General features: G+C 37.2%; 1 protein-coding gene across 1 annotated transcript; it reads right to left on the reverse strand.

Annotated features, from left to right (window-relative positions):
- Positions 1–56: 56 nt before the first annotated feature.
- On the reverse strand, positions 57–17,575 carry LOC104257878 (homeobox protein CDX-4). Its single transcript, XM_009812792.2, has 4 exons — positions 17,467–17,575; positions 7,999–8,493; positions 2,838–2,983; positions 57–263 (listed from the first exon to the last, which is right to left on the reverse strand). The coding sequence occupies exons 1-4, from the start codon at positions 17,573–17,575 to the stop codon at positions 57–59; spliced, it is 957 nt and encodes a 318-aa protein (XP_009811094.2).
- Positions 17,576–17,694: the final 119 nt, after the last annotated feature.

Below are 17,694 nucleotides of genomic sequence, written 5' to 3' on the forward strand. Positions count from 1 at the left end.
GGGCACGGCGGGGAAATCCATTCTTGCTTTTTCTTTTTTCTTTTTTTTCTCTCTGTTCATTCTGAAACTATGACTTGATGAATGTCATTAGGCTGTAATCCATTTATTCCATGTGGCGGTGGGAACAGAGAACTAGATATTTCATTTGGACTGAGTGAACCTGAGTCACTCTGAACTGAGCCCCCGCTGCCATCAAACTGAGATATTTTCTTCTTGATCATTTTTCTTTCTTTGGCTCGGCGATTCTGGAACCAGATTTTCACCTGTGGTGTTATAAATGATATCTGATTAATTCAAAATAGTGGTCAACTTTTTACAGTAATAGTAGCAATGAAAAATATAGGTATGTTAAACAAACAAACAAAACCAACAAAAAAATCCCCACAAAAAACCATAAACCCTAAACCAAAAAAAACCCAACACTGGATTTGTGCACTGAAAAATTTGTTAGTTACTCTGTATTCATTGTCTACGTCATAATCAATAGAAAATTACTTTCTTTTCTTAGACCTGGTGTAAAGTGCACTTGCTGTGTTGTATTTAGGAACATAGGGGTCAGCTTAGGTATTTAGACTCAGGGTCCACCTAGTTCATCACCTAAGCTTTGACACTGCCATGTGTTGTTACGGAATAATTTTGAAGATTACTTCTTCATCTATGTTACAGATTAATTCAAACACAAGTAGGAAGGGTCCTTTTTCTTCATTTATATTGTGAGTGATTTGTGTGTGTATCTTATTATGTGTTTTAAAAGTTTCCCATTTTTTTGCTACTGGGCTATACATATATATGTACTGTGTTGTGTATAAATAGATATATCAGCACTACTTAATGACAGTGACTTTCCCATGCTAATTGTGCATATGAAAAGGCTCCTATCTGTTTGAAATCTACTTTTAGTTTAAGTAGCTATATTTTCTTTCCTTATGTGAAAGTGTGAACGAGTAGAAAACCCCATTTTTGTTTTCCATGTTATTAATTTTCTGTGTTCTCACTTTACAGTTTCTGTTATATCCTTTAAGGTGTGTTGAATACAATATTGCACAAAAAGTTGTACCATTGCTTTAGATTAAAAATCTCTTTATCATTTTCCAAATAGTTATTTTTTATTACCTTGCTGGTAATGACAGTGAGAAGCATTTAGCTTTGTCATAAGTCCTGTAGAAATGCAAATAGATTATGTATTTTGTCTATGTTATACTTGAAGGAAATTTACCAGTCAAACAGTGGATGGCTTTAAGAGCAAGAGCTGTGTAAAAGGAAACTACTGATTTTATGCAGTATCCCTGGTTACTCCAGGCATGTCTGTGTTCTAAATCAGCCAGCTTGCATGACATTAAAGCAGAGGTTTTGAATCTTTTATAATTGCAGTTCTCTGAAAATTTCTGATGGAGCTACATCCTACTGTATAACAAACTTTAGTCCATCAATGATAGACTTGGTTTTTGTAGTTCCTTTCTGGGGCCACGTACAGTCTGCGGAGTGTAATCTATGTACTGTTTAAGTCTGAGATTGTACATCACTGCATCCAGTGCTTGATCCTAAAATATCATTGCTTATCCATGTATCTTTACACTTCCAGCTTCAGTTGGTCCCTCTCTATTCCATGTTCTTGCACAGACTGAATGCAGAAGCAGAGGAGGCCACTGAAAGAGGAGAATACTTTAGAGAACTGAATGTGTATATTCAGAAAGAACAAAAGTTTGTGAAAATCTAAAAAGAAAGATCTCTTGTTTAAATTTACCTGGGGGCAATAAATCTGATTACTAAGGTACGAGATGCCTTATTCAGTTTCGCCAAATCTTCCCTTATCCTCCAACTGTAGCAGAACCATTGCAATTCTGTTGTATAAGGAGGGTTGGATTCAACAGTTACTATATTTGCAGACTGCAGAGCTGTGCTTCGTAAGTGTGCTCTCCAACACAGTGATTTTAGGAAATTCTTTATCCTGAATTCCTCTAGTCTTTGTATGAACACAACTAAGATACCTGGGCCCCTGCTCAGGAGACTATTCAGGACAGAGCTTGAATATGTACTTGATAGGAATGAATGCAGAGCTGCATTCCAAAGAAGCAATGGATCTAAGTATGCACTTGAAAATTTCCTGAATGGATTGTCTTGGCTACATATATGTGTATAATAGGCATAAAAATTTGGCATCAAATTTTATTTTAATTTTATAGCCTAAAGCACACTGTATATAGTATGAACCTCTACCATAGGTGGAGAACATAATAGCAAAAAGAAATCCTGACTTGAAAATCAAAGGCTGTAAAAACTCCTTAAAATGTGCTGAAATCTAACTGACTGAGGAAGAACGTGGCCTGTGGAAATAGTGGCAATAAATTTGTAACCAAAAAATACATAGATAACTTGTTTGATTGCTCTTTGAATGCTGAGTTTGCATTTTCCTGGCTTACAGCTGAAATGTATCCAGTGCTTTGGATTTTTTCTGGCCACCATTCTGTGTGATTGCAAGAAGAAATGAAATGGTGAATGGCATAACTATTGAGAACATAGCTAAGATAATGTTAAGCTGAACTGTTTAAATTCTAGCTGCCTAGCAAGCTGTTATGCACATAAGAATAAGTACTTTGTCTAGTATAAATGAATTCCTAATGTTTAGTTACCCGTAATTTGAGGTTTCTGTCCAATTAGCCTGTTTATTAATTTGTATTTGCATAGTGTATTCTCTGTGTGTCAAATATACTCACAAACTTTGTTATGGTTGCCTTCTCACTACTTTTGGATACAGAACGTGAATGCTGCTCATGTCCTCTGGCAGTAACAGTGTCTGGTGAATGGGTGCGTACGAATGATGGATAGTCTCTGTGTACCTGTCTTTCAGATAGTCCCAGGTTTGCTGCAAGTTCTGACTTTCTCCTTATTGTAATGTATCTGTTGCAGTGAAATTCCTTCTCTAATTCTAGTCTCTGATGATCTGTGTAAACAACTCGGTACTTTTCTTTTGTTCTTGTTTTACCTGTTTAAGAAAGAAATATTATTAATATGTTGAATTTGATTTTTCTAGACCATCTTTCTTTCAAACATCTCAAACATTTTACAGACATTCATTAAACTACAGAGTACTTGCATGGGATTGTTTTGTGTTACAGAGAAGGAATATGTGGTGCAGAGTAAGAAGTGAGTATTGGTTATCACAACTGTCTTTCCCTCTTTATCTCCTTCTCTCTGTAAACATACATTTAAATGTAAAGCTCAAGTGAAAAACACCCTGAAGTCTCTTAAATAATTCATAGCAGTACATAATTGGTGCTGGCTATATTTGATCTCAAAGGGTTTTCATTTCAGTGCTCATTGAAGTGACTTCCGTGTATATGCAGGCATAAATACACAGGCTTTCAAGAATGAAGTTCAGTCACAATTTGTTTAGTTGTACCATGTCCTAATTCTTTGAGTTTTTAAAGATCACCTCTTTAATACAATGAAATGTCCTACTAGAAATGCTTTTGCTCTCGTGTGGCCATAGGACATGCTTGTAAGTTCAATAATAATTTGCATTTATTTTTTTCAGAAGGGTCCAGTCTTGCAAGATGCTGAGTGCCTGTAGAGCTGTTACTGTGGGTGCTGCATGTGCTGAGCTTCCCTTTCGAGTTGAAGGCACTTGGCAATTTGTAAGGCGGGACAATAAAATACTTGTAAAAGGATTTCTGTATCATCCTTTCTCTAATGTATAAAAAATATTCTTAGATATATTAGATGAATACTTGATCAAGCATTACTTGATGTTTAGAAGGTATCTCTCATTTCATAGACTTTTTTAAACAATTCTTCATGTAATAATAATAGAGAGATCACTTTTCAACTTATTTGTTGTCCTTTGCGCTTTCAACAGCCAACTAGATAGTTTTCCTTTTTCTTCTGATCTTCCCAGTTTTTTTTTGATGTGAGTTTTCTGGGACAAACTGTAAGACAAAGACTCCTTTAAAGTGGTTCCCTAAAATCCATTGAGGTGTTAAGATGAAGCACACGCCACACAAAGGAGCGACAAGGAGATCTTATCAAGAACCCCTTTCACATTCAGAAACACAAGCCAATTGGTTTGGAATTTACAAGCCCTAAACAAATGTCAGACTCTTTCATCTTAGCAGAGGAAAAAAGGACAGAAATAGATGAAGGAATATTTTTTCCTCAGTTCTCTTTAATTTTGGACCAACACTGAGGATAGACTGCAAAATTTTTATCTGAATGCTACAGTTAGACATAGCTGAAGACATTTTAAAATACACATAATTAAGGGTGTTTTCCCAAACCCTATGCTACTTTGACTTCTAGTATGCAAGGTTTTCCTGCCTAAATTTGCAGGACTAGAACAATCATCAAACTGAGTTTACTTTTTTCAAGGTACAAATTGTTGGCTTTGAAATATTTGCTCTAAGTGATAGTTATAATGTTAACAATAGTATAGATATTCAGGTTCCTTGTAAACTGAAGGCTTAGAAGGTAATCTTTGAAAACAAGTTAAAATTCAACAGGGTTATTCCGGCTTCACTATAATCAGCAAATATAACCATGATTTGAGGGGGTGGAGAGAAGGAGTAGTTTTCCCCATTCCCCTTGGTCATAAAATTCACAGAGCATTTCTTCTGAAGACAATAAAGCTAGGAGAAGGCCTCTTTATTTGCTGTGAAAATCATCACCCTTTCCGGCAATATAACTCCTGAAGAAAAGAGGGAGAAGGAAGAGACAAGACTGCATATCAAAGCAAAGAGAAGTGTTGAAAGGGTCTGTTGCCTCAATATGACAGATAGGCCTCAAAACCTCAGACAATGTAGGCCGGTGGAAAATAGATGTCACAACTAGTTTACAAAGCAAAATAAATTAGCATTAGAGCAGAGGCCTGGCCTTTTTTCCTGCTTTTCTATTTTGCTTTCTGGCTGTGTTTCTGCTGTGATGTAATCTGAATTACTTGTACATCACTGCTTGTTTAAACAAAGACATAAAATGTGTTGCCTATAGTTAAAAAAAGCAAAGCTGAGGCTGATCTTGGAAAATATAAAAATAATGTTGTCCTTTTGTGTAGTCCCTCTAAAGTCCATTCTTCTTCTGAGAAGGGTCACTCCCAGATGAAGTTTCATATAAAGTTTTGAAAGATACAAAATCTATTTTCTAGGGCCTTGTTTAGATACCTTCTTTTCAGTAAGTTTCATGCCTTTGAAGGCTTACTCGCTCTCATAAAATACACATTTTACACTGTTCATTACACAGGTTTTAGAAAGGAATTGGTCTGAAGTTCTGCTCTTACATAACTGAAATTGATAGGGCATTTTGTCATTGATTTTTGACAAAAACGGGATCAGACTGTAAGGAATGCTGTAGATGTTCTTTTTCTCATTTTGACAGCCTGTCTGGGAAGATATCTTTGCCAAGCCCACTTCTGATGTTTGGTTTTTAAAATTTCTTACCGCCTCATATGTTTGCAATGTCTGTGTATTTGAAATAAAAAAAGGTTTGGTTCTGAATATACAGTTACAATCTTTTAGTATGAGGATTTATAATTTCAAATCAAATTTTATCTGTTGAAAGGACATAATACTTCTGTCTTCGTGATGTTTCATCCTGAGAAAAGACTTGGTCAGGTAAATTTTCGTTTCATGTTTCCTGCAATTTAATTTTTTGTATAAAATGCTAAATACAAATGTTGAATCAGAATATAGTGTATTTAATAGAGTCTAAATAGAGGGGGGGAAATTCCCATTAACGTCCCCTCCTCAAAAATAATTCCCATTGTCTTTAGGACAGTATTTCAGTAGGCTCCCTCATTTGATTAGATGTGTTTTGATTTCTGTTATTCCATGCTGCTCATGTACATCAATGTGAGTACACACCGATAGTGAAGTTAAGGATATACACATATTTATGTATACAAATACATTTATAAAGTTTAGGGCTGTAATTCTGAAATTTTAGAGCAATGAACTGTATTAAGCAGTGATAGTATAGAAGGGGAGGAGCCAGTAGCTACTTTGATAGCATGAATAATAATATGGCGATAAGGAAAAACAGAGCAACTCTGTTTCAAAGAGTGGTTATAATGGCATGAAGTAAGTTTTCTTATATTATCTTCTAGAGAAAGAATTGATAAGTTAATGTGTAACTGTTACATGCATAACTTTAGCCTTGTCATTATTTGTTTGAATTTTCTTTAATTTTTCACAACTTTTTATGTGTCAGTATTAGAATTTTCAGTTTTTATAGTTAACATTATTTTAAAAACACCAATGAAAACCCAAATCTATTCGGTACTTTTGTTGTTCTGCAAAATACCACATTGGTGCTTTACTCTGCCAACCCCCTTTTTTTTAAGCTGGGTTGCTGTCCTGAGCCCAATTCTGTGAAGTCCTGAGCTGTTTTTAACACTTCAAAGGATTGGGCTCCAGGAATGTACAGCCTCAGGACATGTATCTATTGACAGGCCCTGACTCACCTGGGCAGTAGAGTTCAGGAAGTGTTTCAGCATGTGTGTTAATTCTGTGTAAGTGCTTTTCAGGTCAGAGATTAATTTAAGCACATAACAGCTTTTCTGAATTGTATATATATTTTATGAAGTGTGAGAAACCTTTCAGGGTCTTCCATGTCTGTGCAATAATTGTAAAGCTAGGATTTAAAGTTTTAAGTCTGTTTTATTCTTTAAGAATGCTAGCGCATTTAAAATTCAGTGACAACATGACAGAGGCAGGGTTGCCTCATTGACATTCAGTAGTCTCAGTTGAATTTGGTCTACACTCAAGTCTTGCATCACTTCTACACCTGGAAATCTCTAACGATGTTAATGAAGTTACTGCTGATTTACATGAGTATACATAAGGAGGAAAAAACAGACTATAAATCTGCCTGGCTTTGAAGACCTTTGTAGAGGCTCCAAGTGGAAGGATGGCATTGTGATATCTTAATGTTCACTAGGCATTTTATATTTAGTAACAGTGGGAAAACTGTGTGTATCTGCTTTATAACTAAGAAACAATTACCAGACTAATTTTGCTTGTGAGTAGTAACCATTTGAAGGAGGATTGTGTCTCAAGCAGCAGTGCTGATTTTCTGTGTCTTCTAAGATTGCTCCAATTGCAATTGCTCTTCTTTCTTTAGAGTGTTTTCTTTGATGCTGTCTAACACACACTTACTACTTTTAACCGTAACAATAGATTTAGCAAACCTTGCTACACCCAATTTACACCTTGGGAATATACACCGAAAGGTTCATCTGGCATGCAGCTTGTGACAGAACCAGGCGCAACAATGAGTGACACTTGCAAGAAAGTGATTTTTAATTGTGTAATTGTGGCAAGCTGCAGAATTCTGGTACGTGAGAAAAATACTGTAAAACCGATTTGAAATTAAATGAAAAGGAAGCTTAACTGATGAGATATGTGGTCTGCAAACAACATAGTCTACGCTGATCATTTGAGTCAGGTTACTTCTCTAGGAATATTTCTCCTCACCTAATAAATCTAGGTAGAAAACCAAAAGACATGGGAACAACAGCAGAAAATTGCATAATCACTACAGTTGGATCAAAGCGCACAATTTTCTTTAAAAGTATTGAAAAGTCTGTAAAGATTTAAAAAGATCAACCTGATTTTATATTGCTATTTACCTTGCGGCACAAAATCATGAGGTAATATTTTTGCCTGGAACTGTTAAATGTTGCTACATTTGTTGCTCCATTAACATTCTCAAGAGTATCATGTTTTTCATCCAAAATGCTTTACAGAATGTTACAACAAAGATTCCTGGACTTGCGTGAGATGCAGCCATATCTAAACACAACAGCCATTCCACTATAGTAACCCTATAAAGCCTTTATGGGATGAAAGTGAAACTAGTGCAAATTTAGTTAAAACTGCATTAAACAGCAGTAGGTTAAATAAGTGTCATAAATGGCCCACCAGCCTATGTGCTTCAAGTAAAGTTAATTATTTATAAGACCAGCGATAGCAGAAGATGCTTTCTCAGGCTGAAAGTTGAATATACACTTACCAGTCGTGTTAGCTTGCACTGTTTTCCTCATCCATTCATAAGAGCTGTGCCTTTGGCTGTTGGGAGAGATTTGCTGTGTATTAATTGTTTCTACAGGAGGTAATCCCCCAGATCCAGCAGGATGGAGGGAGCTGTAATCAGCAGAACTGTAGGAGACCTGTCCAGGAGACGAGCCATTGATCTGCGCAGCAGCAACCGTGCTGGAAGGTCCTGGGCCGTAAGCGTTCCAGTCTTCCCGCTGTGGGCCATAGTGAGATCCCCAGGTTCCCGCAGGCTGTCCATGGTTGTCCAGAGTTGGCACATGATGATATCCCATGTAATCTGAATAGGGTGGAGTGGAGACAAAGTTTTGCACTGGCAGGTTGTTGCTGCCGCACCTTGCAGATCCTGGATACATGCTGGTTTCTTTATCTGAGAGAGAGCTCACATACGTGATTGTCACAGATTGTAAATACGTTGTCACAACATCTTGTTCTTCCGTATTTCCTTTCACCGCTTAAAAATAATTGTGGTTGGTTTTCTCTAATAATGCCACTCTGCTTGGAATCTTCTACTTCATCCTCTTTTATTATCAACTGTGTTACCAGGTGCTGGTGGTAATGGTTTACCAAGATCTTGTCTGACGTCAGCCTAACTGCCTGCCTCATAATTACATTTACATTCAAATGAAGGGCTGACCAACCCCACCTTTCTGCTAGTTCTGGTGCTTCCTCTTTTAGAGAACTTTTATCTATCCTATTACCCTTCCCTGATACTCAACAGCAATTCCAGTACTGTCAGATGATGCAACAGTTGCTTGCATTTGTAACTTAGTAAATAGACCGTTTTTAAGAAAAGACAGTGGTAACTGTAATAGCAATGTTTGGTGTTCAAATGATTCTTGCCAGAAACCTTTATTTTTGTGATGTGTTGTCAGTGGACAAGTAAATCTGTAACTCTCTTAATTTCTCATATACTCAAAAAAATCTCATTTTTACTTCTTAAATCAAGGGACACAGTCAATTTGAGTAATTGTAAGGCAGTAACTTCAGAATACAGAGCACCTTGTAAACAGCATGTCTTGAATGTAACTCTCAAAAATTTTCCTCCCTCATTACTGATGTTTGTAAGTGTTTGTCCAGCATGGGAGAAATTAAGGCTCTAACTGTAATGCACATGTTCACACTCCCCATTCAGAGTGATTTAAAGAGATGCCTTCATCTGGTGGCCACTGCAAACTGATAAATTTTCAAAAGCAGACAATAAATCTTCCTAAGAAAGATGGTGCCAGAAGGACAAAGAAAATGACACTAAAAAGTAGCAAAAAAAAGTCTTTGATTAGGCCCAGTAATATTGTTGGCTTCTGCTTCAAACTGAAGACAGCCTTTATCTGCCTGAAAGGCTGGGCTCCTTCCTCTGAAACTGCTGTATAGCAGTCTGTTTTCAGTGGTGGCAGCTTGGGTAAGTGCAGTCGGCAGGGAGAAACATCTGGGTTATCAAGTTAGTGGGTCAGAACTGCCTTGATGCTTTTCTGTAAAGCGCCTGACACATGGGTACTCTGTAGGTCAATGTAAGCGTTCCCACTGAGAAAAATCATTCTGAAAGTGGTTACTAAGAGCTTGATATTAACATGGGGGAACTAAACCTTACCTTATGATTGAGAATTGCCTCTATATGGTTGTCTAGCTACAATTTTAGAGGGAATTTGATGTATTTTTGTCTTGGATGGATTTCTTTGCAATGAGCTATTTGTCAAGGGGTATGCTTGCAAAAGAGGTGCAAATTACAATGAGTTGTTTCCCTTTACAAAGGTGTGGTTTTTCATTCAGTATCCTTTGTATTTTGACACTACTCATATTCACACATTCCTTCTAATTCCACCACTACAGGATTCTAAGTGTGTACTTAAAGAGAGGAAAGATACTCCTCTTCTGGGTTTGTTTTCTTTTTTTGAGGAAAGAATTTGTACTGAGAAGTATAGCAAAATCTTTATAATTCAGTTTGCTATATTTACAGAGTTCTTTATTAATCCTTGGGATCCTGAGAATGTTGAGGAAAGTTGCATCATGGGATAGGACATGGAAAAAGTAAGGCCTTCTGTAATTGGTGGACCCTTATAAAAATAGACATTAAAAAAAAATCGGAACAGACTCTTGATCCCTTCATCTTGAAAGAAAAGGAATTGTAATACAATTTTTGAGACCCCACAGACTTTTTAGTACTGATGTGTACTAAAAAGAACAAAGAACTCCACTGAGCATCGCCCAAATTAAACATGGTATGTGTCTTTGGCGTCTTTGGCCTATTTGTGAGCATTATGCCAGCATTTCAACTCCGATGTATTGCTAAATGTTATGCAGAGCTGTCAGTCATGGGCAGATCCATAGGAGGGTGAAGTTTTGTCTCCATTGACTGTGTCTGAAATCCATTGATATAGAACATGTGAACATTGGTTGCTCATAGATTTCACATCAGGCACGTTGTTTGACTTCTGCTCCTAAGCACACCATTTTCACATCTCAGTGAATGACATTTAATTTCATAGACTGGATTAGATGATGGTAACATTTTTAATCCCTGGTCTTTCTCTTTCTTTATGGGACGCCTCTGCGCATACCCCCCACAATTTCACTATCACTTAATCCTATTTTTTGTATCTCAGAGCTTTATCCTTTATTCTCTGTTCTTCTTTTATCTTTTGTTTATGCTCCTCCTTTCCCTTTCTTGTTTTGCCTGTTCCATTATCTGAATTTTCTTTAGATCTATTTCGATTCTTTCCAGAACGTAATTAGATCAAGATACGCCGACGGCGAATTGCTACACTGATTTGATATCAGCTAACAATAGTAAGCTTTGAATAAAGCATTTTGTTTAAAAAGATTTACATAGCAGGATAAGATTGCTGGGTAGGACTGCAGATTTTTAACACCAAAGTGAGAATAAGATAACTAAAATGGTAACCTTCAAATGGTCTTCTGCACCCTGACTCTTACGCCTCCCATTTTGTGTAACAGAACCATGTGGATATATTAAAAAGGATCCATACCTTTGCATGTAGTCTAGTAGTTTGAGGCTACTAAAATTTTGGGGTTGATGTTTTTTGAGAGCTAATTGACTTTTAATCTGAGTCTGCCTTCCCAAGAGTCATTTCTTGGTCATGCACATATCCTTCCATCTCAGATCCATCATGTCAGTAGCTTCAGAGCCACAGAACAATTGCATCTTCAGTGTATAGCAGTAACTTACACTGTAGTTCCAGAAATGCTTTTAGTGGGCATTGCTGTCAAAAAGAAAAAAAGGGAGGGAAAAAAAAAGTGAACTGCCCTTGCCCTGTCCCTATTTGCACTGTGAGGAGATGGCAGTGAGTTGCTGGTGCTAGAGGAAAGGCTAGTGTGCTGTCTGTGCCTGTTTAAAGGGCTTGTGGAACTGTTGTGTTATCGTGGGCCCTCTCCTGACTTTCTGGGGTGGTGGGAAAGCAAAAGCAGTTCAGAGGTCGTGGGCTAGACATCCAGAAATCTCATCCATATGGAGGTTTGTGTTTATACCATTTTCTGCAGTGGGTGATAAAGACCGAACAGGAAAGATCTGTGTGGTGTTGGCAGCAAGAGTGCTGTGCTCTTTGGCATACTTCAGAGAGATGGATTGCCAGAATAACTGAACTCCAAGGTTATAATTTTCCATTTTTTTTCTCCACCTGTTAAATTGCTGTGTATAATTTATCTACTTAGCCAATGTCCACAGGAGTTGCCTCAGTGTTTGCTGAACTGAAGTTTTATGTCTGTAAAATTAAATCTACTTTCAGATCTTTGGAGAAGAAATTTTTCTAGTTTTCTAACAAGTGGTTGATGAAAATCTAGCAATAATAACAAGCGCGGTGATAACCATTGGAACTAGTAAAGTTTTGTTTGTACAAGCAATGTAAAAGATATACTATGGGATATGTGCTGTTCTAAAGACCATTTCCAAACCGGGTAATAATACTATAATCACAAATGTGCAATTAAATGTTTCAATGACAGCTATTATAACTACAATTTCAGGGGCTACTGATAGATTAAAACTGGCCTGTACAACAATAATTACATTAACGGTGTTCATACCTGTGATATTCCCTTATTAGGAACCCTTACTCATAAAGTTACTCTTCCTTTTATATGGAGGTAAGAAACAAATCTGTCCATCTTTGAAGCTTGAAAATTACACAAAATCTATCTGGGGTTTTGTTCCCGAGGCGAAAAAAGCAGGTGAGCTTAGCATGTCCCATTCTGGCTAAGGTGATAGGAATAGATGTTTGTTTCCTTGCCTCCAGATGACCACTCTAATAATACATCAGTAACATCAGGCTTAGGAATGCTTCTTGCCCATACCTTTATAACTGCATTCTTGGAATTTCAATGGACTGGCTAGCTAAGGACTTTGTCAGTGACCTATGTATTGCTGATAGTTTTAATGCAGTATTTTGGAGGTGTTATTGACCCTTTATTCAAGCTGGGCTTTGCACACACACCCATTCCTCCTAAAATTAATAGTCAGCTGTAAAAATCTTGAGGGAAGTTCAGTCAGTATGTGGCATGCTGTCAGCTGAGGTCAGTTCTGTTGGAAAAAAATCTGACTAGTCATGAAGGAAGGAAGATGGTTTAAAAATTTTAAAACACACAGCTAAGGAGACTGCTCTTGCTTTCACTGAAGCTTCTACAAACACAAAGCTTCTGAAAATTTTATTTACCCTTTTTAATTGGGCTGGTTTAGTATGCAACACCCTAGTTAGGTCTCATTTTCAGGGCTTGAAATGCAAGCACATGCCAAATTGTATCTATTGACAGATGTGGCACAGCCTAGAGAGCTGAACAAGTAATGGTAGCTGAACCATTTTCACTTGCTGAACTGAGCTCTTCTGGGGAAAAAGAAAAAGGCATATATCACAAGTTTCAGTTCTGTACTGTATGTCTCTCTCATCCCTAATGTGTATTTCTTTTTCATAAGAGACCAACGGTAGAAATAAAAATGTCAGTTGTCCATGAAGCCTTCCTCAATGGTTTCCTTTTTAATTACATGCTCTGAAATTTTGGTTGTTAACAAATCCTTTTGCAAAATGATGAAAAATGTCTTGTTGGGAGCATGGTGATTGTATTTACCTTTCTGTTTATTCCACTACTGTTTTTCTAACTGCTGCTAACAATGACTTATCTTTCATTTCTTAATGCCAACTTTTGCATTTTATTAAAAGTAGCGACAATATATTTCATGTATGGCCTGCATCAGTGTTGTATTTGCCAGGAAAGAATGGTCTGGAGCTAAAGTAGAGTCTTACTATTCTGAAATCTAAATAATTTAAAATCTGCTACAAAATCAGTACTGACAGTAATAAGCGTGTGTCTTGCTGCTCAACAAGCAGACTTAATACGGCAGGAGTTACAGAGCCTGCTTGTGAACTCCAGGTTAAATTGATTCTTTTTCACAGACCCATGAAAATGAGCAGCAAATCCTCTGTTGATACTTATTTGGTTTCCTTCCTGAGTCATGTAGTGTAGGGATCCCACTTACCGTAACTAATTTACACTGACCAGAGTATAGCTAGATGGGATTATTGGGTGCTCACTAATGAATCCTTGAGACGTTCTTTGGTGTGGTCTTTCTTTCATGAGGTAACAAAGGAATTGCTTGCCTTTACTGTTTGCCATTCTTGCCATATGCATGGTTTATATCCCTGGCAGACTGACATTCCTGTTGCACAAATTTAACTCTTCTTTCATACTCCCAGGTAACAGAGATTATTGTCTATATAAAGTCTGTCCTGCCTTAGAGTGACTGTATTTTATTGTGGCTTAGAAGACCAAGACCATGCAGGGTGTATCTTAATTAAGCCTTTCCATTTATTGTGATACCTCTTAGAACAGAGTTTGTTACAAAATGTACAAGAAAGTGTTTGTGCTCTTTGAGTATGAAAACAGCTGGCAAACATTTTAATCTTAAAACCTGTGCCTATTCTTTTACACAGTGAGGTTTGCACAATATTGTGTCCAACTAGTAACATACAGTGCCGTTTCAAAATGTAACTGGCTGTGTAAGTCATTCCAGGGACGCATCATGTCAGCGTATGCTCTGGGTGTAAAAGCTTGGGTTGGAGTAAGCCTGTACTGCACCAGCAAACTGAGTAAGGGTGCTAAAGTAGGAGTATGCTTTTTAATTTTTATGTTAACATCCAGAATGAATACATTTTTGAACCTGCTCCTTGAGTAGGAGGTAGCACATACTTGATGCCCTCTCATATGTACGTTAATGACTGCATAACCCCTAGGCAATTGCAGATACTGCATATTTGAAGTTTTTTGTTTTAGAAATGTCATTTTGAATTGTGTATCTTGCTTAGTTGCATGACGTTTTTGTAGAAGGTCCTGTTCACTATGCTTTTCTTGATCTTTTTGTACCATATAGATCACAATTCTCGATGGGTAGCGGGGTTTAAAGGTTAGTGAATTCCTCTGAAAATTGGATATACCTTGATCGTTCTTTTAATCGCAATTAGGATTAAGGGCTTAGATATTCTTGTGATGTAGTCTAAGGTATGCTTTTCTTCTTCAAGGCACTTTGCTAACAACCAATCAATCTTCACAGCAACTCTGCTTTAGTGACCCTAGTTTTTAGCTGTGATAAAAGTGATAGGTTATATGATACACCCGAAGTCAGGAAGTAGGTCAGTCTTACTCTGAGGACTGGCAGCAGTATTTCATGACTCACAATTTTGGGCCAAAATACTTTCAGTTGATTTGCCTCCAACTTTATGTCTCTCTTATTTTTAATTATACACAATATAGCATCTAAGCAACAGCACTACATAAGCTTCTTAGAGAAAAATAGCTTGCTTTTGGTTTTGGTGGGCAACTGTTTAAAGGATTAAAGCACATTGAAAATATTTCGTTGAATAGTTTGCTGGTAAGTTATACAAAAAAATTGTACTACTTGAAACAATCACTGGCATAACTAGAAGGTTAATAATCTCTAAGGTATTGCCCTGGTTTATAGATACTGCTTTTGGAGCAATAAATTTTAACCTTTGAACGTGTGCTTCTGCAAATAAAATCCAGCCTTATTTTGTGTACTTAACAACTTCTGATTGGAAACACATAGCAACCTATAGCAAGCATGCTTTCAGCAAACTGGAACAGAAATGAGGGAGATCTTCAAAGTGGTCACTTATCTTCCTCAATAACTCTTCTACATGTAAACAAGATAAAACAGGTCGTTTTTCCAGATCCCCCTCTCTTTGAATGATGTTTAAATAATTTTAAAGAGAAAGAAGTTGTGTTCAGATATATTTCTTTTCTTAAAATTCTTTCTTGAAGGTCTTTTTTCTTTGTCCTTCTTAAAATTTTAATTCAAAATTAAACTATGTTATGGCAAAGTGATTAAAATAGGTAGCTATGAACTTGATCCTGCAAAACCCTGGGGCGAGTGTTCTGTGCACTTAGCTAGAACTAGGTCCTAAATTATTGTATATCAGTACAAAAGACAAAGTTTCCCTCTGTATTCTTACCTTTTGACAGGCTAATTCTGGAAATTTTTATTGACTTTTCTCTAGTATGCGAGCATAATTCTGTTTAATTGGCCAATGTGAGGATGCTTTTCTCGTTGAACCTTTTTCAGTCTCTGTAGAGACTAACAAAGTTAAATATATGTGTGTGTGTGTGTTAACTGTAGGTAAAATGCCTCTAGCATTTCCCTCTGTAGACAGAATGGCTGTTCTGTGCATTTCCAATGGATTCCTCTTTTGGACACATCCAATGGATCTCTCTTTTGGGAGACCAGTGCTTTGGTTTGGTTGCCATGCTCATCAATATGGATGGTAAATCACTTTTGTTCCAACGTGCTGTTTCTCATGTTTCGCTTTTCATAATATGTGGAAATCAGTACGAGTCTTTCTGTTGCTCAACTTTGAATTGCAGTTTCTTCATCTCATCTGTATCACCTATGCAAAGCTTCAAACTGCTGTTGCCAGCAAATGGAGCAGCATTGTGACAGGGAAGAGTGGGGATTTTACAGTGTAGATACATGTCCATTTAAAGTTGGAACTTTACTCTTATTTAGTGCTGTCCTTCTTGCAACCGTAAAATGATAAATAAAATTAAGAATTAGTGAAAACTGCCAGCTCCCTGAACCATCCTGGTCTTATCATTCTCCTCTGCTTTTTTTAAGCTTTTTTACCATCACTCTGCTTTTAAAGTTGGTATTACAATTCAATAACAGACTAATCATGAACATCTGCATGTTCACTTGCTACAGTAGCTGATACCACATTGGAAAATTATTATGAAAAAAGTCATTTATTTTAATGTTCTTTATATACAAAGTAATTTCACAATACCGACATTTTGATCATCTAATAGTACTATTTGTTATAGTTAAGGAAAAAAACCCAAGAATGTAGTGCCTAAATGATTTAATGCTCCTAAGTCTTATTTGCATCAGTGACAGAGATATTTAGGAGGACACCTTGATGAAAATTAGTGAGGATAGGCATCCTAAATTTCTGAATTGCTTTTGACAATGAGGGTATAAATTCCCAAATCACTTGCACATTTTAACAATTTTCCCTTTGCAGACAGAAGTTATGCACATGCATTTGGTAGTCATATTAGGAAGTAAGTATCCGGATTATTCTTAAGTACTGATTACTTACCAAATTCTGCTTAGTATGGAAGGGATCAGCACTTCGGGAATTGAGACCCACTTAAAAAATGCTGAGAGCTTGCATTTAAGTGAAATATTTGTTTGCTTTGTCTTCCATTAATTTGGCTTCTCAGATTTTTTTAGTGTCACAATAGCTCTGAAAGCTGGACCAAATTTAAAACTAGTTGAATGTGATTGTTGCATCTTTATCCATGGGCTATGCTGTCTCATGAAATGCAGTCACTTTTTAAAATACCTACACTTCTTAAAAGGATTTTCCCCCCTTTGCTCTTTCTTTTAGGATACAAAATGAGTCTGACATGATTTTCCTTCAATCGAATGAACTTGGGCTAAGATTCACAATTCCAGAATGCTTTCAAAACATGTATGGTAAGATTGAAGAGTGCATGTTTATACTAGTGTATCGAGCATTGGAAATCATACCTGTCAAAACCAAAAAATTCCAAAAAGCTCATCCCTGACCTTTGCCCTTAACATGTAGTGAGTTCAATCACCACAACCCAGGCTTTCCACCAAGTGAGTCAAAACATATAAGCCAGGTTTTCATTTATCAAGATCCATGTGTAAAGTCCATGAAAGTGAGATTAGTACATGGAACCTGTGTGGAGATCAAAGGAGAAGGAATATACTCTTTACCTAGGGACGAGGGACAGACAGAGCACTTGCGTACAGCTGCCGTTACTGCCTCAGAAATGTTTTACTGCCTGTGGCCCATTTTGTGCTTTTTTGTTTTTCTGTCTGCAGTGTGCTGTAACAAGTGGCCGTATCTGGTCCTCAGCTCTCCTCCCTCCCGGTGCCTACCCACCTGCTGCATGGCTGGAGGGATGCTTGCCTTGTGGCACAGACTCGGCATGGCATCCTCTTGCAGAGGCTCCCTGCAACTAGGACTCCTGGCACGCAGCAGTTCCATTGCCCTTGGGAACTCGTGCTATCCTGCAGACCTGGCAAGTGGCTCTTGGCTTACTGTACTTGAAGCTTATGTGCACAGAACTGTGTCATGCTGGGGACTCCTGCAAAACAGCTACAGCT

Source organism: Gavia stellata, chromosome 14 (genome assembly GCF_030936135.1).
Source record: "Gavia stellata isolate bGavSte3 chromosome 14, bGavSte3.hap2, whole genome shotgun sequence".
NCBI classification, from domain to species: domain Eukaryota; kingdom Metazoa; phylum Chordata; class Aves; order Gaviiformes; family Gaviidae; genus Gavia; species Gavia stellata.